Source organism: Capra hircus, chromosome 21 (genome assembly GCF_001704415.2).
Source record: "Capra hircus breed San Clemente chromosome 21, ASM170441v1, whole genome shotgun sequence".
NCBI lineage: Eukaryota > Metazoa > Chordata > Mammalia > Artiodactyla > Bovidae > Capra > Capra hircus.
This window is the reverse complement of record NC_030828.1, coordinates 1,209,342-1,232,920: the sequence shown is the minus strand read 5'-3', so window position 1 is coordinate 1,232,920 and position 23,579 is coordinate 1,209,342. Positions and strand designations below refer to the sequence as shown.

Here is a 23,579-nt window from a genome sequence, read left to right as displayed (position 1 = left end):
TGGGAATCATCATCCATCTAAGTGCATGTGCTCAGATGCTGAATGAGCAAAGTCAGGACCTCCACCCCTGGAAGGCCAGCAATCTCAATCACATCAACAGTTGGAACTGCACAGATCCCAGCCAAGAGGCAGGAACTACAGCTAAGCCTGTGGGCTGTGGGACCTTGCGTGCCCCAGGGAAAGTACAAAGGTGAAAAAGCAGACACCACATCCAGAGCCTTATGGCCAAACCACCAGGTTTACGCGAAGATGGCCACTTACAGCCATTGGCGTTCCTCCTGTACCACCAAGGGCCGCGTGTCCAGTGGCCTGTGGCAGCTCGTAGGCCTCGACTTTCCAGGCTGGGAGTCATGGAATATGTGATGGGTGCCTGATGCCAATGGTCTTCCATCCTGGGCCACTCAATCTGGCTTGAGGCAAGGAAATACATGCAAGCATGAGGAAGAGAGACAGGCATACAGGGGAAAGAGGCAAGGCCCCCAGGAGCATTGCCCTCATACTTGCATCTACCATTCAACTGCTGCACCTCAATCTGGTATGTCAGAAGCCAAACATGAATGTGTTGGCATGTGGATTGCTTCAGATTCAAGGGGCCATCAGGACAAAGAGCAACAATCTGCCAACTCCCTGGTCTTGGGCCCTGCAATTTTTCTCCCCATGCCATTCCCACCAATACAACTTAAGGATGTCCTCTGTGAATCCCCAAGATGCCCTCAGGGGAATGGGGACCCCTTCGTCTAATAGCCGCCTCTGTTCCAGAGAAATACACCCATGCTAGGCACCTGATCTCCTCACAAAGAGCATGCCAGTGTGGGAAAGGAAAAAAGTTTCTGAGGGTTTCCAAGAAAATAAGGCTTTTCTCCAACAGGGAGCCTATTGATGAAAAATGGCAGTTTAAGTCCCATGACAAAGGGGCCCCACTGGATACCTGCGCTCAGCCCAGCTGACACATGAGCATACTTGCTTCCTGGCTCAAAGCAATACCACAAGCTTTTCCTTGGACAACATGAAAAGTTATAGGCCATTGAACCATTTCAGAAAACAAAGATGCCAGGGCTCCACTAACAGCAACTAGGTCACTTTCCGTGCTGCCTTGCTCTTTGTAAGCCAGTAACATCACTGCTGTGAATCCAGACACAAGATAGGTTGTCCATGACCATCCTGACACCATCAGCCATAATATGACAGAACTCAGCAAACAGGCACAACAACTGGGCGCACATGACATCACAGGCCAGAGATCAAGCAAGCAGGAAAGCAATGCATTGCTATACCAGCAGGTAACAAAACAAAATGAGCCCCATGCCAGACAGCCTCTCCTCCCCTTAATACTGCAGCTGCTCATGGGGACAGCCAACTCCTGTGTTTTCACAGGGTTCTGCCCATGGATTGCCAGGAAGAGCTCCTTAATTCAGAAAAAAATAGGAGAGATGAGTATAGAAACGATGCTGGGATGTCAGGAGGCACATCTTTATGCCATGCACATGGTGAGAACACGGTGAGGTGGACAGAAAATATCCCCTGTGCCTCATATTGGCCCCAGAAAAAACAAGACACAATGTCATGATGGCAAGAACGGGAGGCTCCAGACATCTGCTGCAAAGCAAAGTGACGATGGGAGAGACCAAATGTTCAATTGTCCATGAACGTACGAATCTGCCACTGCAATCCTTCCCCACACTCACTCCAACTGTATATGAAGGCAACCCAGACTTCAAGGAACCTGACTGACTCGTTGATCCATCCATGCATCCATCCACCCATGGGTTCCACCACCATTCGAGGTGCATTTCAAGATCTCCGAAATTTGCTCTCCCCTGGCATCCACCCAACTCAGGGCAATGTGCTAATCCTCCTTTGACACGGGATTTTTATCCACAGAAACACCCTAATGGAATTTCCAGGCTCAGCCTCCCAACACCAGCACCCATGCACACTGACCAAAGAAACAATCAGACGAGGGGCCCTCAGCTTGGCCCACCTCTTGGACACTCTGCCCACTGATCTTCTCTCAGTATTAGGAGAAAACTATGTAGCAATCCATCCCCCAGAAGAACATGACACAGAAGACTGGCTGAGGCCATGACTTCTGTTCTGACCCTGAGTGAAAACTCTGTGCTATCCACCAGGGACCAGGCAGTGGGCACACGGAGGCCTGACAAACTCAGTGGCAGCCCAGATGCTCTCAAATGGCTTCTGCTTCCTCTGCTACCCTCACTCTCATCCACATCCGGAGACAAAAGACCTGGATAGCTCATGCAAAGAGAGACAATTCACGGTCCCCAGTCATAACCCGAGCATGGGAGATGCAGCCCCTTTCCCCTATGGCTCACCTTCACATCACAAGGCCCTCACCCTCAGCTTGCACACTGTGGCTGCTCACATCCCAGGGAGCAAATGAATGTGACCCTGGCCCTTTGATCCCTGTGGGAGCCACGTGCTGGACCTCAGTTCCGATGAGGAGACGGTAGGGGTGGCTCACTCATTTTGTTCAGATTTCCAAGGAATGCATTTGTGGGAGTCATCATCGATCCAAGCACGTGTGCTCTAGGTGCTACCTCCATCCCAGGAAGGCCAGGGAGCTCAGTCATGTCAGCATTCAAGAGTGCACAGATTGCAGCCATGGGGCAGGAACTGCAGCCCAGCCTTGGGCTCTGGGACTTTGCATGCCCCAGGGAAACCCCAGAAGGTGAGGGCACAGATCCCATGCCCAATCCTTGGGGCCAAACGGCTAGGTTTCCTTGAAGAAGGGCTGCTTACCGCCATGGGTGATCCACCTGTACATTGAAGGACCAATTGCCCAGAAGCCCCTGGGGGCTCACACGCCTCGTCTTGCCAGAACAGTTGTCATGGAATACGCGACGGGTTCTCTGTTGCAAACAGTCTTCCATCCTGGCATACTCAAGGCAACTGGTTTGGGGTGAGAAAACACACACATGCGTGAGGAAGAGCAATAGCCATACTGGGGAAAGAGGCAAGGCCTCCAGAAGTGCTGCCCTCATTCTTGCATCTACCATTCAATTGGTACACCTCGGTCTGATATGATGCGGTAGTGTACGGATACCTTCAGAGTCAAGGGACCTGCAGGACAAAGACTGCCAATTTGCCAACTCCCTGGTCTTGGGCCCTGAAATTCTGCTCCTCATGCCGTCCTGGCCGACACAGCTTAAGGATATCCTCTGTGAACCCCTGAGACACCCTCAGGGAACTGGGGACTCTTGGCCTAACAGCCACTGCCCTTCCAGGGAAACACACCTGCTCTTGGCACATACTCTGCTCACAATGGACTGCCGAACACAGGGAAGGATAAAAGGTACTTGAGGACTTCCATGACATTAAGACCCTTCCCTGACAGGGAACACATCCATGAAAAATGTCTCTTTCAGCCCTGCAACAAAGAGGCCCTGATGGACATCTACGCTTAGCCCAGTTGACACACAAGCATGCTTTGCTTCCTGGCCAAAAACCTTGCTAGAAGGCCTTCCTTAGGCAACATGAAAAGATGCAGGCCATCGGAGACTTCCTGAAATGCAAAGATGCTGGGGCTCCACCCTTAACAGCAACTGGGTCACTTGCCATGCTACCTTGCTTTCTGTTAAGGCAGTAACATAACTTCTGTGAACCACACACAGCACAAGACCCAGGTTGTCCACGACCATTCTGACACCACCAGCAAGGTCATGACACAAACCAGTAAAGAGGCGAGATGATTGAACCCACATGACACCTCTGGCCAGAGGCCAGGCATGCAGGAGAGCACAGCCTCACTGAACCAGCAGACTGCACAATAAAATGAGCCTCACACCAGATAGATTCCCCTGCCCTTCAAACCACAGACGCTCACAGGAGCATCTGACTCCTGTTTCCATGGGGTCCTACCCCGAGTTCGGGGAAGAGCAACTAAGCTTGTGCAAGGATAGGTGGGTTGGGTATAGAAATGACACTGGGATGTCCTGTGGCACAGCATCACTCCATGCACACGGGGAGAATGTGGCAGGATGAAGAGAAAATACTCCCTCTACCTCATACTTGGCCTCCCTGATAGCTCAGTTGGTAAAGAATCTCACTGCAATTTAGGAGACCGTCATTTGATTCCTGGGTTGGGAAGATCCACTGGAGAAGGGATAAGCTACCCACTACACTATTCCTGGGCTTCCAAGGTGGCTCAGATGGTAAAGAATCTGCTGGCAATATGAGAGACCTGGGTTTGATTCCTGTGTTGGGAAGATATCCTGGAGAAGAGAAAGGCTACCCACTCCAGTGTTCTGGCCTGGAGAATTCCATGGAATGGATAGTTCATACTTGGCCCCCAGGTCAGGACAAGATACAATGCCATGTTGGGAACCACTACTGGCTCCGGAAGCCTGTCACAAAGGAAACCATTGATGGGAGAGGTCAACTGTTGGATGGTCCTTGAACCTATGAATCTGCCACTGTGATCCTTCCCCACACTCACTCCAACTGTATATGAAGGCAACCCAGACTTCAGGAAATCTGACTGAATAGCTGGTCCATCCACCCACCCATCCATTAACAGGTTCCACCACCATTCAAGGTGTATTTCAAGATCTCTGAAATTTGCTCTCCCCTGGCATCCACCCAACTCAGGGCAATGTGCTAATCCTCCTTTGACACGGGATTTTTATCCACAGAAACACCCTAATGGAATTTCCAGGCTCAGCCTCCCAACACCAGCACCCATGCACACTGACCAAAGAAACAATCAGACGAGGGGCCCTCAGCTTGGCCCACCTCTTGGACACTCTGCCCATTGATCTTCTCTCAGTATTAGGAGAAAACTATGTAGCAATCCATCCCCCAGAAGAACATGACACAGAAGACTGGCTGAGGCCATGACTTCTGTTCTGACCCTGAGTGAAAACTCTGTGCTATCCACCAGGGACCAGGCAGTGGGCACACGGAGGCCTGACAAACTCAGTGGCAGCCCAGATGCTCTCAAATGGCTTCTGCTTCCTCTGCTACCCTCACTCTCATCCACATCCGGAGACAAAAGACCTGGATAGCTCATGCAAAGAGAGACAATTCACGGTCCCCAGTCATAACCCGAGCATGGGAGATGCAGCCCCTTTCCCCTATGGCTCACCTTCACATCACAAGGCCCTCACCCTCAGCTTGCACACTGTGGCTGCTCACATCCCAGGGAGCAAATGAATGTGACCCTGGCCCTTTGATCCCTGTGGGAGCCACGTGCTGGACCTCAGTTCCGATGAGGAGACGGTAGGGGTGGCTCACTCATTTTGTTCAGATTTCCAAGGAATGCATTTGTGGGAGTCATCATCGATCCAAGCACGTGTGCTCTAGGTGCTGCGTGAGCAAAGTCGCCACCTCCATCCCAGGAAGGTCAGCGAGCTTGATCAGGTCAGCATTCAGGACTGTGCAGACTGCAGCCTTGGGGCAGCCAAGCTGCAGGCCCTGGGACCTTGCATGCCTCAGGAAAAGCCCAGAAAGTGAAGGTGTGAATCCCATGCCCAGATCCCTGGGGCCAAACCACTAGGTTTCCCTGAAGAAAGGCTGCTTACCGCCATGGTTGTTCCATCTGTACACTCAAGGGCCACTTGCCCAGTTGCCTCTGGGGATTCGTGAGATTCATCTTGAGAGGCTGGCTATCATGGAATATGCGATGGGTAACCTGTTGCCAACAGTTTTCCGTCTTGGGCCACTCAACCTGGCCTGGGGCGAGAAAACACATGCATGTGTGAGGAAGAGCACCAAGTATACGGGGGAAAGAGGCAAGGCCTCCGGGAGCATTGCCAATCATTCTGGCATCTACCACTCAATTGCTGCAAGAAGGTGTGCTGTGTAGGCAGCCAAACAGGGATGTGTTGGTGCACAGATACATTCAGAGTCAAGGGACCTACAGGACAAAGAATGCCAATCTGCCAACTGCCTGGTCTCAGGCCTACAATTCCACTCCATGTACTGTCCCGGCCAACACAATCTAAGGATGTCCCCCAAGAACCCCTCAGGTGAATGGGGCCCCCTTCGCCACTGACACTCCAGGGAAACACACCCACTCTTGGCACCTACTCTGCTCACAATAGACTCACCAGCACGGGAAAGGATAAAAGCTACCTGAGGGCCTCCATGACATTAAGCCCCTTCTTTGATATGGAGCATATCCATGAAAAATGGCTCTTTTGGCCCCATGACAAAAGGGCCCCAGTGGACTCAGCCCAGTTGACACATGAGTGTGCTTGCTTCCTGGTCAAAGCCATACTGGAAGCCCTTCCTTGAACAACACGAAGAGCTACAGGCCATTAGAGCCATTCCAAAGCACAAAGATGCTGGGGCTCCACCCTTTAGAGCAACTGGGTCACTTGTCATGCAACCTTGTTCGTTTTGAGCCAGTAACATCACTGCCATGAGCCCAGACACAATATGAAACTCAGGTCATCCACGACCATCCTGAAACACCAGTCATGACACCACAGAACCCAGCAAAGAGGCACAATGATTGAACCCACATGACACCTCTGGCCACAGGTTCACAGGAGAGCACAGCCTTGCTGCTAAGCACCACACCAGAGAGCTTCTCCTGCCCTTAAAACTGTAGCCACTCATCTGACTCCCCTATTTCCACAGGGTCCCTGCCCCTTAATTTCTGGGAAGAGCTCCTAAACTTGAACAGGGATAGGTGGGCTGGGTACAGAAATAACACTTGGATGTCCTGAGGCACAAATTCACTCCATGCACATGGGGAGAACATGGCAAGATGGACAGAAAACATCCCCTCTGCTTCATATAACCCCCAGGCCAGGACAAGATAAGACACCACCTGGGGAAGCACTCATGGCTCTGGAGGTCTGCAGCAAAGGAAACCAATCACAGCAGAGGCCAACTGTTCAATGGTCCATGAACCTGTGAACCTGCCACCACAGTCCTTCCCCAATTTCACTCCAACTGAACCTGAAGGCAACCCAGAATTAAGGGAACCTGATGACTTGCTGATCCATTCACTTGCCCATCCATCCATGGGTTCCACTGCCACTTGAGGTACATTTCACGATCCCCAAGCTTTGCTCTCCCCTGGCAACTGCCCACCTCAGGGCAATGTGCAGGTCCCTCCTGTTCACTTAGGACTTTCATCCTTGGAAATGCCCTAATGCATCTGCAAGGCTCACCCTCCCAACACTAGTGCCCACTCCCATACCAACCAAAGAAACAATCAGATGAGGGGCCATCAGCTTGGCCCACCTCCTGGACACTCTGCCCAATGATCTCTGATCACCAGGAGAAAACTATGCGGCATCCCATCCCCCAGAAGAACATGACATAGAAACTTGTCTGAAGCCATGACTCCTTTCCTGACCATGAGTGAAAACACTTTCAGGCAAAGGTGGTGTGGCTGACAAACTCAATGGCAGTCCAGACGCTCTCAAATGGCTTCCATGTCTCTGCTACCAATAGAATCATACATACCAGGAGACAAAAGCCTTGGCTAGACTCATGCAACCAGAGATGACTCATGGTCCCTAGCCATATCCTGAGGTTGGGAGGTCAGGGCACCTTCCTCATGGCTCATCTCCATACCACAAGGCCATCACCCTCAGCTTGCACACTGTGGCTGCTTACACCCCAGGGAGCAAATGAAATGTGACCCTGGCCCTTTGATCCCACTGGAAATCACGTGCTAGACCTCAGTTCCGATGAGGAGACGGTACGGATGGCTCACTCATTTTGTTCAGATTTCCAAGGAATGCATTTGGGGGAGTCATCATCGATCCAAGCACGTGTGCCCAGGAGCTGCATGAGCAAAGTCACCATCTCCATCCCAGGAAGGCCAGCGAGCTCAATCAGGTCAGCATTCAAGACCGCACAGATTGCAGCCATGGGGCAGGAACTGCAGCCAAGCCTTGGGCCCTGGGACTTTGCATACTCCAGGGAAACCCTTGAAGATCCCATGCCCAGATCACCGGAGCCAAACCACCAGGTTTCCTCAAATAAGGACCACTTACCTCCATGGGTATTCCATCTGTAAACACAAGGGCTGCATGCACAATGGCCCCCAGGGGCTCATGCTCCTTGTCTCACCAGGCTGGGATTCACAGAATGTGTGACGGGTTCCCTGTTGACAATGGTCTTCCATCCTGGGCAACTCAATTTGCCTTGAGGTGAGAAAACACATGCATGCATGAGGAAGAGCAACAGGTGTACAGGGGAAAGAGGCAAGGCCTCCAGGAGGGTTGCCCTCATTCTTGAATCTACTATTCAACTGCTGCACCTCGGCCTGGTGTGTCAACAGCCAAATGTGAGTGCATTTGCACATGGATACCTCCGGAGTCAAGGGGCCATCACGACAAATAGCACCAATCTGCCAAGTCCCTGGTCTCAGGCCCTGCAATTTCTCTTCTTTTGCCGTTCCCACTGAAAGCTTAAGGATGTCCCCCAAGAACTCTGGAGACACCATGAGGTGAACTGAGCCCCCTTGGCCTAATAGCCACTGCCCTTCCAGGGAAACATATCCACTCTTGGCACCTATTCTGCTCACAATGGACTTGCCAGCACAGGGAAGGATAAAAGTTACCTGAGGGCTTCCATGATAATAAGTTCCTTTTCCAACAGGTTGTATATCCATGAAAAAAGGCTCTTTTAGCCCTGCAACAAAGGGGTCCCAATGGACACCTGCACTCAGCCTGGCTGACACATGAGGGTATAGGCTTCCTAGCCAAGAGCCATGCTAGAAGACCTTCCTTGAACAGCACAAAGAGCTACAGGCCATTGCAGACATTCTGAAGGGCAGAGATGCTGGGGCTCCACCCTTTAAAGCAACCAGGTCACTTGCATGCTAACTTTCTCTTTGTAAGGCAGTAACATCACTGCCACGAACTCGGACACAACATGAGAATCAGGTTGTCCATGACCACACAGACACCATCAGCCATACCATCACAGAATCCGGCAAAGAGGCATGATGAATGAATCCACATGACGCCTCTGGCCAGAGGCCAGGAACACAGGAGAGCACAGCCTCCCTGCACCAGCGGGCCAAATGACAAACTGAGCCCCACGCCAGACAGCCTCTCCTGCCCCTACGACTGCCCACTCACATGGGCCGCCAACTCCCCTTTCTCCACAGGATCCTGCTCCCTGATTTCTGGGAAGAGCCCCTAAACTCAGGCAAGGATAGGTGGGCTGGATTTACAAATGACAATGGGATATCCTGAAGTACAACTTCACGCCAAACACAAGGGGAGAACGAGGCAGGATGGATAGAAAATATCCCATGTTCCTCATACTTGACACCCTGGACAGGACAAGATATGACACCAGACTGGAAACCACTCCCAGCTTCAGAGGTCTGCCACAAAGGACCTATCACAGGAGAGGCCAACTGTGGCGGGTCCATGAACCTGTGAACCTGCCACCATGGTGCTTCCCCACACTCACTCCAACCTTAACTGAAGGTAACACAGACTTCAGGGAACCTAACTGAGTCACAGATCCATCCACTTGCCCATCCACCCATGGGTTCCACCACCATTTGAGGTGCATTTCACACTTCCCAAGCTTTGCTCTGCCCCAGCATCTGCACCCCCTCTCAGGGCAATGTGCAGGTCCCTCTCGTTGACACAGGATTTCCATCCTCAGAAATGCTCTACGGCATCTGCCAGGCTCAGTCTCCCAACACCAGTGCTCACTCAGACAACAACCAAAGAAACAGAAGGGCCATTGGCTTGGCCCACCTGCTGGATGCTCTGACCATTGATCTCCTCTGAATCTCAGGAGAAAATCTGCAGCATGCCTTCCTGGAGAAAAAAATGACATCAAAGCCAGTTGAGGCCAAAACTGCTGTATGAATCATGAGTGAAAAAAACTTGGCTTTTCTCCAGAGCACCAAGCAATGGGCAGCAGGGGGTCAGTGAAACTCAATGGCAGATCAGATGCTCAGATGCTTCAAATGGCTTCAATTACCTCTGATAACCGCACACACACCGTAACAAAGGACAACATCCCAGGCTAGATTATTGAAGCCAGAGACAAACTTAACTCATTTGTAAGGGCCACCCAAAGAAAGAAGACAACCAAATGGAGGTGACCCAGGTACTGTATGCATGTGTGTGATCAAGTCTAAGCTGGCCCTAATTGATAACTAGCCCAACCCTAGCTTCATGGGAGGCAACGTGCTAGAGCTCAGTATCAATGAGGAGATGGTAGTGAGTTCTCACTCATTTTGTTCAGATTTTCCAAGGAATAAATATGAAAGTTGTCATCACTGATCCGAGCATGTGCTGCTTCGCTGCATACCTCAGCAGGGCAGGCAGGGCTGCTCCAAGATGTGCCAATGACCTGGGAGTCCTCTAAGAGCTGGGAGAATTCAGAGTCCCCAGGCTTCTTGGCAAGAGGAAAAGTCCATTCACACTTACAGGTACTGAGGCAATCCCAGGAAGCCCTAAATTCACGACACATCTTGGGGCAGAGGAAGGCGTACCATCCTTAGTGATCCAAAAAGCAGAAACTCTAAGGTGGTTCCTGCCACACTTATCACAGGACTCTCTTGCACCTCCATTCACTGAATCACAGGCAGAGATTCTTCTACGCTACAGTCATACCTGGCAACTTCTCCTGACAAGTCAAAGGAAAGCACAAGCAGGCTTCAAATGTGCACCTGGGTTCTCGATGAATAATATCGGTGTCCATGGTTCCCTGGGGGAAAGCCTGCATCTGCTTCTGAACTGCCTCGATCCCTCATGTATGACTGGATACCAATCTATAGCACAAAGGTAGGAAATTATCTTAAAGTTCCTATCAGTGTCTGTCTGACTGAGTATGTGTGCGAGGCAGGGGATTTGATATGGGTCTGAGTGCCTGTGTTCCAGTGTACCAAGAAGAATGTGCCTCAAGACTCTGGCGTGCCTCTGAAACTCCTTCTGGGTGTCTCCAGGACTCAGAGTCCCACTACCAAGGCCTTGGTATCTTAACACACATGCCTTCACCACAGAATCCTGATTTCCTGCTGTCCAACAAAATGGCAGATGACGCCTGCCACTGTCCACAAGCCCCATGCAAAATTTCATGCTAAGGGGCTGTTGAAATAGGGCATGGGCTCGTGATCTCTGTGACCCATGCCCTCTCACTATGAACATGAACCTGACTTCCCAAGGTCGCCTGGCAGAGCAACTGTGTATGCCATGTACCATGAGACATGTCAGCTAAAACTACAGCTCAGGTGTCCATGGTGACAAGACCTACCTCCTCCTGGATCAAGGAAACTTTCCCCAATAAGGTCAAAAGTATTAGGAATATGACTCTGGGGCAGATATGGCCCACTATTCCTTAAAAGGGCAAAATAATTCAGGGCATGAGTCTCTTCCTGCCCAGTGAGTCTAATCACTCTCCGGGGCTCCACCAGAAAGGGCAAGATGGGACCTGGTCTTCCTCAGGTACCAGGATCCAGGGTCACTCCCACAGAAACTGGGCCCCTTTGCCGGCCAGATAACGCTCAGATCTACAGCCTGCAGGACCCTGGGAACCAACCACACCCAGGAAAAACTCATAAAATAAAGAGATTCTACAAATTGAACTCCTCCATCTACCCCTAGTGTGACTCACCCACATCAGAAGCCACCAGGTCTGCTCACAAAGGGACATTTAGTACTCAGAAGACCAACAGGAAGAAGGTGGCCTTTGATTATGGTGACACCACACCATTCTGCCTGGCATCCCTTCACTGCTACACAAAACCATCAAGTGTTCACAGAACACCAAGCCTGCTTGCAGGAAGACTTGAGACAAACTTCCAGGGAAAGACCTTTGTTATGTGAAGTTTCCCACAACAGTGCCAGGGGAGTCACTTGCTAAATCATGGAGGAAGCCTTGGTATGCCAACCAAAGATGACTCTCTAAAAACCACAGGACTCTAAGGTTGATACTTCTCAGTCAGGGTGGTAAACAATTAGGTGCCATCTGGGCGGTCCAGCTGGTCCCATCTTTAGGAACTCATACACCTTGCAAATTCCAGGCCAAAAGGAAAAACAGATATGTGCAAAGATCTCGTTTCTGCCCACACTAGCTGGCTGTGAGGTCTCAATAAGTGGATTCAAGGCACCAAAGATATGCTTTTCGAGTCCTTCTGGCAGTGGGCCACCAAGGCCACAAAGATCACCCATCACCGAGCCTGCCAGGCACCAAAATGCACTCTCCTCTGTACCCAGCCAAGGGCAGCTCCAAAAGGACCACACTGTATCACTGAAAACAGAACAACAGTGCCTGCAGCCTCAGCAGACATATCAACCCAGTAAATCCCACTGCACTTTTCCTCACCTGCACAACCATTCTGCTCTAGGCCTCTGGCTAACCTGCAGGAGGGATGCAAGGCTGGGACCACCACACAGTCCACAGCGGCCTTCAAGACACAAGCATGTAACAGAAGATGCAACACAGGAACTGCCAAGGGCAGAAACGAGGCCTATTGCCTTTCACCCCTGCCACCATTTGACTAGGTCCCTGCAAACTACAGCCCACAGGGCACTCAAGAAATCTCACCAACCCAAAGGGCCTCAACAGCTAGGACCTCAGATCTGACCTGAGGCTCCAATAAGAAACTACAAAATCTTCCTCACTTTGACTTCCACATCAACACAGCCCCAACTAGCGCACTTGCAGCAGGAACTGGAACAAAACGCACATTTTCAAGCCAAGAGCTCAACAGGCCTAGGCCAGGATCTACTCTGACTCCTAGCATCACTGGTCAGGCTAGACGTCTCCCGTGAACTTCAGTGGCATTGACCTCAGACCCTGCACTCCAGGAAAACCGCATGAACATCTTACACAGCCCACTCAAAAGGGAGCCTTGCAAACAGTGGTGATCCTGGTGATCCTCCTGCTCTATGCATGTATGTGACACAGTAAAAGCAGCCCTTACTGCTAATTAGCGCACACTTAGCCCCAGGAGAGGCAACGTGCTGGAATTCACTGTCGGTGAGGAAGTAGTAGTGAATTCTGACTCATTTTGTTCAGATGTTCCCAAGGAACGCATACGAGAGCATTGTCATAGATACGAGCACACGCTGGCTTGCTGCCCACCTCAGGAGGGCAGGTAGAGCCAATCTCAAGAGGAGCCAGTGACCCAGGAGTCCTTCAGGAGCCAGGGGAATTCAGAGCTCTAAGACTTCTCTGCAGAATGGTCCCTCCATACATACAACTACTCAGGCAGTCCCAGGAAACCCTACATCCATGAAACATCTTGTGGTAAGAGAAGGTGCCATCCTCAGTGATCCAAAAAGCAGTGGCAGGAACCTGGACCTGTCAACTTCTCACCAGACTCCCTTGCATCTCGAGGTACTTGTCTCATGTGCATAGCTTCTTGCCCTGGATGACAGACAGTCATACCCAAGAACCTCTCCTGACAAGTGGAGAGAAAGCAAAGGAATGCTTCAGATGTTTACCCAAGTTCTCACTGAACAATGTTAATGCCCATGGTTCCCTGGGGGAAGGCCCTTATCTGCTTAGCCAAATGTATTGATCCCCTACCTAGGACTGGATAAATATGTGAGCATGAGTGCAGCAAAGTAGGTTCAAGAGTGAGTGGGTGTCTGACAGTGTGCATGGGTGGCAGGGTATGCGATGTGGGATTGAGTGCATGTGCTCTGGCGTACCAACAAGGATGCACTCTTAGGATTTTGGATGGGCCTCGAACTCCTTCCGGGTATCTCCATGTCTCAGAGCCCCATGCAAAGGCCTCGGTGTCTGAACATGCATGCCATCTATATGGAGTGTGGACCTCCTACACTCCCACAAAATGGAGTCGATGCTTGGCACCTTCCACAAGCCCCATGCAAAATTTCACCGAGGGGCTGTTGACATCGGCTCTGGGCTCCCTATCTCCATGACCATTCCCTTTGACCAAAGCATAGGAATCGGACCAAGTAAGGTCGTGCTGCAGAGCAACTCTGTTAATGCCACAGAGCTTGAGACTACACCAGGAACTACTTCAGCTCAGGTGTCCTTGCCCACTAGACCCAGCTCTACTTAGAGCAAGGAAATTTTCCATTAGAATGAGAAATGTATGGTGAACTCGGCCCTGGGGCTGATGACCCACCATATCCTTGAAGAGCAAAAGAATTCAGGGCATGAGCCTCTTCCTGCTCAGTGAGTCCAATCACCTCCAGGGATCCAATGGTAAGTGAAAGACAAGAGGTACTCGTCCTCAGGTACCAATATCTAGGCGTCACTCCCACAGGAACGGGGCCCCTTGCCTGGCCAGAATAGGTTAAGATCCACAGAGTACAGGCTCCTGGGTACTGACCACGTCTTATGGGAAAAACTCCGATAAAGCAGGGCTTCATCCAAATTGAACACTCCTGCCCCAAATAGTGACTCACCCACATCGGAAGCCTCCAGGGGCTCTGTTCACACAGAGACCAACCAGCACCCAACAACAGGAAAAAGGTGGGCTTTGACTACAGTGACATCACGCCATTCCGCCCTACACCTTGTGTCTGCCACATAAGATGACCAAGTGCTCACAGATCACTAAGGTGGCTTCCAGGAAGACATGAGAAAACCTTCCAGGGGAAGACTTTGGATGTGCCTGGTCTCCTGCCATAGTGCCAGGGGAGCTGCTGGTGCCTACACTGAGGCAGCCTTGGTATGCCAACCAATGACCAATCTCTATCACAAACATGGGCCTTCAAGGTTGATAATTCACTGTTGCAGGGCGAACACCTGGGTGGATCAGGGCCAACTAGCTGGCCCCAAATTTTAACAAATCACATACCTTGCAAATTCCAGGCTGAGGGGCCAAATGGGGGCCAAGAGGATGTACGCACACCACATTACCACCCATGGGCTGGCTCCTTAGACTCGGTTAGTGCAACTTCTCAAGGTACTAAGGATACGAATGAAGAGTTCTTCTCCTGGCATTGGACCACCAAAGCCACAAAGGTCACTGTCACTGAGCCTCCCAGGCACAAGCAATCCCCTCTCCTCTGTACCCAGCTGAGGACAGCTCGAAAAGGACCACAGTATGTATCACTGAAGAAACAACAGTGTCTTCAGCCTCAGGGGACAGATTGTCCAAGGAAATCACACAGCACATTTCCTCACCGGCACAACCATTCTGCTCTAGGCCTCTGGCGAACCTGCAGGAGGAATCCAGGCCTGGGATCACTTCACAGTCCATGGCGACCTCCAAGACTCAAGCATGTGACAGCAGTTGCAATTCAGGAACTGCCAAGGGCAGAAATGAGGCCTATTAACTGTTACAACTGCCACCATTCCCCTAGGTCCATGCAACCACTGCAGCCCACAGGGCACTCAGGAATCTCAACAACCCAAAGGGCCGCAATGGCGAGGGCCTCAGATCTGACCTGGGGCTCCAATCAGAAGCCACAGAAGTGTCCTTGTTTCAGATTCCACATCGCCACTGACCCAATAAGTGCATTTGCAGCAGTAACCAGGAAGAAAGGAACATTTTCAAGCCAAAAGCTCACCTGTCCGAGAGGATTCACTGCGACTCCTGCCACTACTGGACAAGCTGGATGCCTCTATGCTCCTCAGTGCCCTTCACCATGGACCTCACATTCCAAGAGCCACTCCAACATCTGTACACAGCACACCCTCAGACGGGAGCCTCACAAATGGTGGTGACCTGGCTCCTCCATGCGTGTGTGTGACACAGTGGAAGATGCCCTCACTGCTAACCAGCCCCGTCCTTAACCCCAAGGGAGGCAACGTGCTGGACCTCAGTTTCGATGAGGAGACGGTAGTGAGTTCTCACTCATTTTGTTCAGATTTTCCAAGGAATGCATGTGAGGGTGTCATCATCGATCCGAGCACGTGCTGGCTCACTGCCCACCTCTGCAGGGCAGGCAGCACCACTCTCAGGAGGAGCCAGTGACCTGGGAGTCCTGCAGCAGCTGGGGGAACTCAGAGCCCTCAGGCTTCTCAGCAAGAGGAACGGTCCCTTCATACGTACAGCCACTCAGGCAGTCCCAGGAAACCTGAAATTCACAACACATCTTGGGGCAGGAGAAGGCGTACCGTGCTCAGTGATCCAAAAAGCAGTGGCAGCAATTTGGGCATGCCACACTTCTCGCCGGACTCCTCTGCACCTTGAGTCACTGCCTCACAGGTGGGGCTTCATCTCCTGGGTGACAGACAGTCACACCTGGCAACTTCACCTGACAAGGGGATAGAAACCACAGGAATGCTTGATATGTGCACTTGGTCTCTCACTAATACTGCTGCAAATGTTTCACTGGGGGAAGGCCTGTATCTGCAACCCAACTATGTTGATCCTTTACAGACAACTGGTTACCTATCTTTCAAAAGAGTGCAGCAAATTAGGCACAAGTGCATGTGGGTGTCTTTCTGACCAGGCATGCAAGGGTCGCAGGGGATTCGATGTGAGATTGAGTGCCTGTGTTCTGCTGTACCAACAAGAATGCACCCTCAGCATTTTGGGTGTGTGTCTGGAAATCTGTCCGGGTATCCAAGTCTCAGAGACCACATGCAAAGGCCCTGCAGTCTGAACACGTGTGCCATCTCCATGGAGTCCTGACCTCCCGCCCTCCCATGAAATGGGGATAACACTTGGCATCTTCCATAAGATCCATGCAAAATTTCACCAAGGGGCTGTTGACATAGGCTCTAGGCTCCCAATCTCCATGACCCATGATCTCTGACCTCAGCACAGAGACCTGACTGCCCAAGGTCACCCTGCAGAGAGTCTGTGTGAATGCCACATACCCTGAGACTATGTGAGCTACGACTATAGCTCAGGGGTCCTTGTCACAAGTCCCACCTCCTACCCTAACAAGAAAATATTCCCAGAGAACTGCACAGTAAGGTGAACTTGGCACTTGGGCAGATATGGCCCACTGCACTCTCAAATAGGAAAAGAATTCAGGGCATGCGTATCTTCCTGCCATTCAGTCCAATCAAAGTCCGGCCTCCACTGGAAACTGCAAGATGAGACCTGGTCATTCTCAGGTACAAGGAACCAGGGGTCACTCCCACAGAAACGGGATTCCTTTCCCAGCCAGATTATCCTCAAATCCACAGCCTGCAGGGCCCTGGGTACTGACCACACCCTAGAGAAAGCCCCCATAATGCAGGGCTTGGTCCAAATTGAACTCATTCTGCCACAACGGGTGACTCATCTAAATCTGAAGCCTCCAGGGCCTTGGCTCACAGGGACAAGGAGTAGCCAGCAAGACCCACAGGAAGAAGGTGGGCAACGCGACCAAGGGCTCACAGATCACCAAGGATGCTTTCAGGAAGACTTCAGAAGACCTGCCAGGGGAAGACCTTGGATGTGCCAGGTCTCTGCCATAGTGGCATGGGAGCTGCTGTCTCCTACAATGAGGCAGCCTTGGTATGCCAACCAATCTCTATCACAACCACAGTCCTCGAAGCTTGATGCTTCATTGCCAGGGGGGCAAACACATGGGCGCTATCAGGGCTGGCTGGCTGGCCCAATCTTAGGGAATCTTGATAATACCAGGCCAAGGGGACAAATGGTAGCCAAGGGGCATGTGTGTATACCACATAACTACCCACAGGGCTGGTTCGATGGCCTCATTACTGCACCTCTTCAAGGCACCAAAGATACCCTTGGAGAGTCCTTCTATTGGCAGTGGGCCAACAAGGCCACAAAGGTCAACTATCATTGAGCCTCCCATGACAAGCAATGCCCTCTCCTCCGTACCCAGCTGATGGCAGGTCCAAAAGGACCACACTGTATCACTGAAAACAGAACAATAGTGCTTGCAGCCTCAGCAGACATATCATTCCAGTAAAGCACACTGCACTTTTCCTCACCTGCACATACATTCTCCTCTGGGCCTCTGGCCAACCTGCAGGAGAAATGCAGGCCCAGGACCACAGCACAGTCCATGGTGACCTCCAAGACTCAAGCATGTGACAAGAGCTGCAATTAAGGAACTGCCAAGGGCAGAAATGAGGCTTATTAACTTTCACAACTGCCACCATCCCCCTAGGTCTCTGTAGCCACTACAGCCCACACGGCACTCAGGAATCTCAGTAACCCAAAGGGCCACAATGGCGAGGGCCTCAGATCTGATCTGGGGCTCCAGTCACAGAAGCTTCACTGCTTCAGAATCGACATCACCAGAGCCCCAGTTAGCACACTTGCAGCAGGAATCAGGACGAAATGCACCTTTCCAAGCTAAGACCTCAACTGTCTGAGGATATGATCTACTGTGACACCTACCGCCACTGGACAAGCCAGATGCCTCTACGCTCCTCAGTGCCTTTACATGGACCTTGCATTCCAAGAGGGCCGCTCAAACATCTGTACACGGCCCACCCTCAGACGGGAGCCTCACAAATGCTGGTAACCTGGTTCCTCCATGTGTGTGTGTGACACAGTGCCCTCACCTCTAACCAGTCCCGCCCTTAACCCCAAGGGAGGCAACATGCTGGACCTCAGTTTCGATGAGGAGACAGTAGTGAGTTCTCACTCATTTTGTTCAGATTTTCCAAGGAATGCATGTGAGGGTGTCATCATTGATCCGAGCACGTGCTGGCTCGCTGCCCACCTCTGCAGGGCAGGCAGCACCGCTCCCAGGAGGAGCCAGTGACCTGAGAGTCCTCAAGCAGCTGGGGAAACTCAGAGCCCCCAGGTTTCTCAGCAAGAGGAATGGTCCCTCCATACTTACAGCCACTCAGGCATTCCCAGGAAAGCCGAAATCCATGACACGTTTTGCAGCAGGGAAAGGCGTACCATGCTCAGTGATCCAAAAAGCAGTGGCAGCAACCTGGGCCCACCACTCTTCTCACCGGACTCCTCTGCACCTTGAGTCACTGCCTCACTGGCAGGGCTTCATCTCTTGGGTGATGGACAGTCATATCAGGCAACTTCACCTGACAAAGGGACAGAAAGCACAGGCAGGCTTCAGATGTGTACCCAGCTTCTCACTAAGCATATCAATGCCCATGAGGGAAGGCCTTTTCTGCTTCCCAACTGCAGTATCCCTTATTTCCAACTGGATACCTATGTGTTGGAATGAGTGCAGAAAGTTAGGTTCATGTCCAGTGGATGTCTGTCTGAGTGTGCAAGCATGCAGGGGAACTTGATGTGGGTCTGAGTACTTGTGTTCTAGTGTACCAACAAGGATGTGCTCTCAGGATTCTCAGCGTGCCTCTAGAACTCTTTCCGTGTATTTCCGTGTCTCAGAGCCCCTGCGCAAAGGCCTTGGTGTCTGAACACGCACGTGGAGATCTGAACTCCCACCCTCCCACAAAATGAGGGATGATGCCTAGCACCTTCCACCAACACCATGCAAAATTACACCAAGGGATTGACATAGGCTCTGGGCTCCTGATCTACATGACCCCTGCTGTATCACCAAAGCACAGGAACCTGAGTGCCCAACGTTCCCTCATGGAGCATCTGTGTGAAGGTCCCTTATCCTGAGACTACCCCAGCTACTATTACAGCTCAAGTGTCCTTCCCACAAGTTCCACCTCCTCCCTGAACAAGGAAATTTTCCAGAGAAGGCCTACAGTGTGGTTAACTTGGCCTTGGGCCAGATACGGCCCACCATACCCTCACAGAGCAAAATAATACAGGGCATGGGTCTCTTCCTGTCCAATCAGTCCAGTCACTCTCTGGGGCTCTGCTGGAAAGTACAAGACAAGGGGTGGTCATCCTTAGGTACCAGGATCCAGGGGTCACTTCCACAGAATCAGGGCCCCTTCACTGGACAGATTATGCTCATCCACAGCCTGCAGGGCCCTGGATACCAACCACAACCTAGAGAAAAATCCAATAAAGCAAGTTCATTTTACTTCAGTCACTCAGTCGTGTCTAACTCTTTGCGACCCCATGAACCACAGCATCCCACGCCTCCCTGTTCATCACCAACTCCCGGAGTTTACTCAAAACTATGTCCACTGAGTCAGTGATGCAATCCAACCATCTCATCCTATCGTTCCCTTCTCCTCCGGCCCTCACTCTTTCCCAGCATCAGGGTTGTTTCCAATGAGTCAGCTCTTCACATCAGGTGGCAAAAGGATGCGGAGTTTCAGCTTCACATCAGCCCTTCCAATGAACACCCTGGACTGATCTCCTTTACGATGGACTGGTTAGATCCCCTTGCAGTCCAAGGGACGCTCAAGAGCCTTCTCCAACACCACAGTTCAAAAGGATCAATTTTCAGCACTCAGATTTCTTTATAGTCTAACTCTCACATCCATATATGACTACTGGAAAAACCATAGCCTTCACCAGACGGACCTCTGTGGGCAAAGTAATGTCTCTGCTGTTTTAATATGCTGTCTAGGTTGGTCATAACTTTCCTTCCAAGGAGCAAGCTTCTTTTAATTTTGTGGCTGCAATTACCATCTGCTGTGATTTTGGAGCCCAGAAAAATAAAGTCAGCCACTGTTTCCCCATCTACTTACTTGCCATGAAGTGATGGGACTGGATGCCATGATCTTAGTTTTCTCAATGTTGAGATTTAAACAAACTTTTTCACTCTCCTCTTTCACTCTCATCAAGAGCCTCTTTAGTTCTTTTTCACTTTCTGCCATAAGGGTGGTGTCATCTGCATATCTGAGGTTATTGATATTTCTCCAGCAATCTTGATTCCAGCTTGTGCTTCCGCCAGTCCAGCATATCTCATGATGTACTCTGCTTATAAGTTAAATGAGCGGGTAACAATATACAGCTTTGACGTACTCCTTTCCTATTTCAAACCAGTCTATTGTTCCATGTCCAGTTCTAACTGTTGCTTCCTGATCTGCATACAGATTTCTCAAGAGGCAGGTCAGGTGGTCTGGTAGTCCCATCTCTTTCAGAATTTTCCCACAGTTTATTGTGATCCACACAGTCAAATGCTTTGGCATAGTCAATAAAGCAGAAATAGATGTTTTTCTGGAACTCTCTGGCTTTTTCCATGATCCAGCAGATGTTGGCAATTTGCTCTCTGGTTCCTCTGCCTTTTCTAAAACCAGCTTGAACATCTGGAATTTGACGGTTCACGTATTGCTGAAGCCTGGCTTGGAGAATTTTGAGCATTACTTTACTAGTGTGTGAGATGAGCGCAACTGTGCGGTATTTTGAGCATTCTTTGGCTTTCTTTGGGATTGGAATGAAAACTGACCTTTTCCAGTCCTGTGGCCACTGCTGAGTTGTCCAAATTTGCTGGCATATTGAGTGCAGCACTTTCACAGCATCATCTTCCAGGATTTGAAATAGCTCAACTGGAATTCCATCACCACCACAAAGCAAGACTTGGTCCAAATTGAACTCCTCCTGCCCCCCAGGGTGACTCACCCACATCAGAAGCCTTCAAGGGCTCTACTCACACAGGGCAATCAGCACTCAGCAAGACCCACAGGAAGAAGGTGGCTTTCATTATGGTAACACCATGCCATTCTGCCTGGCAGCTCGTCTCCACCACACAAGACCACCAAGCGCTCACAGATCACTAAGGCTGCTTCCAGGAAGACTCCAAAAAACAGGCAGGGGAAGACCTTGGATTTGCCAGGTTTCCCACCATCATGTCAGGGGAGCCAATGCCTACTACACTGAAGCAGCGTGGTATGCCAACCAATGCCGGATCTCTACCACAACCATGGTCTTCCAAGGTTGATATGTCACTGCCAGGGTGGTGAACACCTGGGTGGGATCCGGGCTGTCTTGCTGGCCCCATTCTTCCGGAACTCATATACTTTGTAAATTCCAGTCCCAAGGACTAAATGGGGGCACATACCTTATTACCACCCAGAGGGCTGGCTCCCAGGCCTAGTTATTATAACTCTTCAAGGCATCAAAGATACAGTTTGAAAGACCTTTTACTGGCATCAGGCCACCAAGGCGACAAAGGTCACTATTACCAAGCCTCCCAACCACCAGCAATGCCCTGTCCTCTGCACCTAGCCACGAGCAGCTCCAAAAGGAACACAGTATATATCACTGAAGACAGAACAACAGTGCCTGCATCCCCAGTGGACATATCCCAGGAAATCACACTGTACTTTTCCTCACCTGCACATACATTCTTCTCTGGGCCTCTGGCCAACCTGCAGGAGAAATGCAGGCCCAGGACCACAGCACAGTCCATGGTGACCTCCAAGACTCAAGCATGTGAAAGAGTTGTAATTCAGGAACTGCCAAGGGCAGAAATGAGGCTTATTAACTTTCACAACTGCCACCATTTCCCTTGGTCTCTGCAGCCGCCACAGCCCACACAGCACTCAGGAATCTCAGCAACCCAAAGGGCTGCAACAGCGAGGGCCTCAGATCTGACCTGGGGCTCCAATCACAAACAACAGAAGCTTCACTGCTTCAGAATCGACATCAACAGAGCCCCAATTAGCGCACTCACTGCATGAACTGGGAGGAAACACACATTTCTGAGTGAAGAGCTCAAGAGCTCAGCCAGGATCTTCTGCGACTCCTACCAACACTGGACAAGCCGGATGCCTCTATGTTCCTCAGTGCTCCTCACCATGGACCTCACATTCCAAGAGCTGCTCCAACATCTGTACACGGCCCACCCTCAGACGGGAGCCTCGTAAATGGTGGTGACCTAGCTCCTCCATGTGTGTGTGTGACACAGTGGGAGATGCCCTCACTGCTAACCAGTCCCGCCCTTAACTCCAAGGGAGGCAACGTGCTGGACCTCAGTTTCGATGAGGAGACGGTAGTGGGTTCTCACTCATTTTGTTCAGATTTTCCAAGGAATGCATGTGAGGGTGTCATCATCGATCCGAGCACGTGCTGGCTCGCTGCCCACCTCCACAGGGCAGGCAGCACCACTCCCAGGAGGAGCCAGTGACATGGAGGTCCTCTAGCAGCTGGGGGACTCAGAACCCCCAGGCTTCTCAGTAAGAGGAATAGTACCTCCATATGTACAGTCACTCAAGCAGTCCGAGGAAACCTGAAATTCATGACATGTCTTGAGGCAGGGGAAGGCATACCGAGCTTGTTGATTCAAAAAGACCTGGCAGCAACCTGGGCCCACCACACTTCTCGTCAGACTCCCCTGCACCTCGATTCACCGCCTCACAGGTGTGGCTTCGTCTCCTGGGTGATGGACAGTCATGCCTGGCAACTTCACCTGGCAAGGGGACAGAAAGCACAGGCAGGCTTCAGATGTGTACCCGGTCTCTCACTGAGCGAGATCAATGCACGTGCTTTATGGGGGGAAGGCCTGTATCTCCAAGCCAAGTGTATCGACCCTGTACAGACAACTGGATACCTATCTGTCAGAAGAGTGTAGTTATTAGGTTCTAGTGCCTGTGGGTGTATGTCCAACTGATCAGGGTGGCAGGGAATTTGATGTGGGGCTGAGTGCCTGTGTTCCAGCATACCAAAAAGGATGCACTCCTAGCATTTTAGGGCTCCCTTGGAAACTCCTGGGTGACTCCGGGTCTCAGAGCCCGCGTGCAAAAGCTTTGGTGTCTGAACACATGTCCCATCTCAATGGAGCCCTGACCTGCCACCCACAAAATGGGGGATGACGCTTGGCACCTTCCTCCAGCCCCATGCAAAATTTCACTGAAGAGCTACATACATAGGTTCTGGGCTCCCAATCTCCATGCCCCATGAACTCTGGCGAAAGCACAGGGACCTGACTGAACAA

The 23,579-nt window shown here is 51.2% G+C and overlaps 1 protein-coding gene across 17 annotated transcripts in view; it reads right to left on the bottom strand.

Moving 5' to 3' along the window:
* Positions 1-23,579, bottom strand: part of LOC102188534 — a 147,744-nt gene that overhangs the window by 50,413 nt on the left and 73,752 nt on the right. For 14 of the 17 annotated variants that reach the window (XR_001919885.1, XR_001919884.1, XR_001919887.1 and 11 more), the window contains 7 exons: positions 22,915-23,054; positions 18,710-18,849; positions 16,003-16,142; positions 7,977-8,126; positions 5,541-5,691; positions 2,761-2,910; positions 262-406 (listed from right to left, as the gene is read on the bottom strand). Coding sequence is in view for 1 of the 17 variants with exons in the window: in XM_005694911.3 (XP_005694968.1) it covers positions 262-410; positions 2,761-2,910; positions 5,541-5,611 (370 nt within the window). In the remaining 16 variants the exon portion in view is untranslated. The other 3 variants (XR_001919895.1, XR_001919894.1, XM_005694911.3) reach the window with 3 other exon arrangements.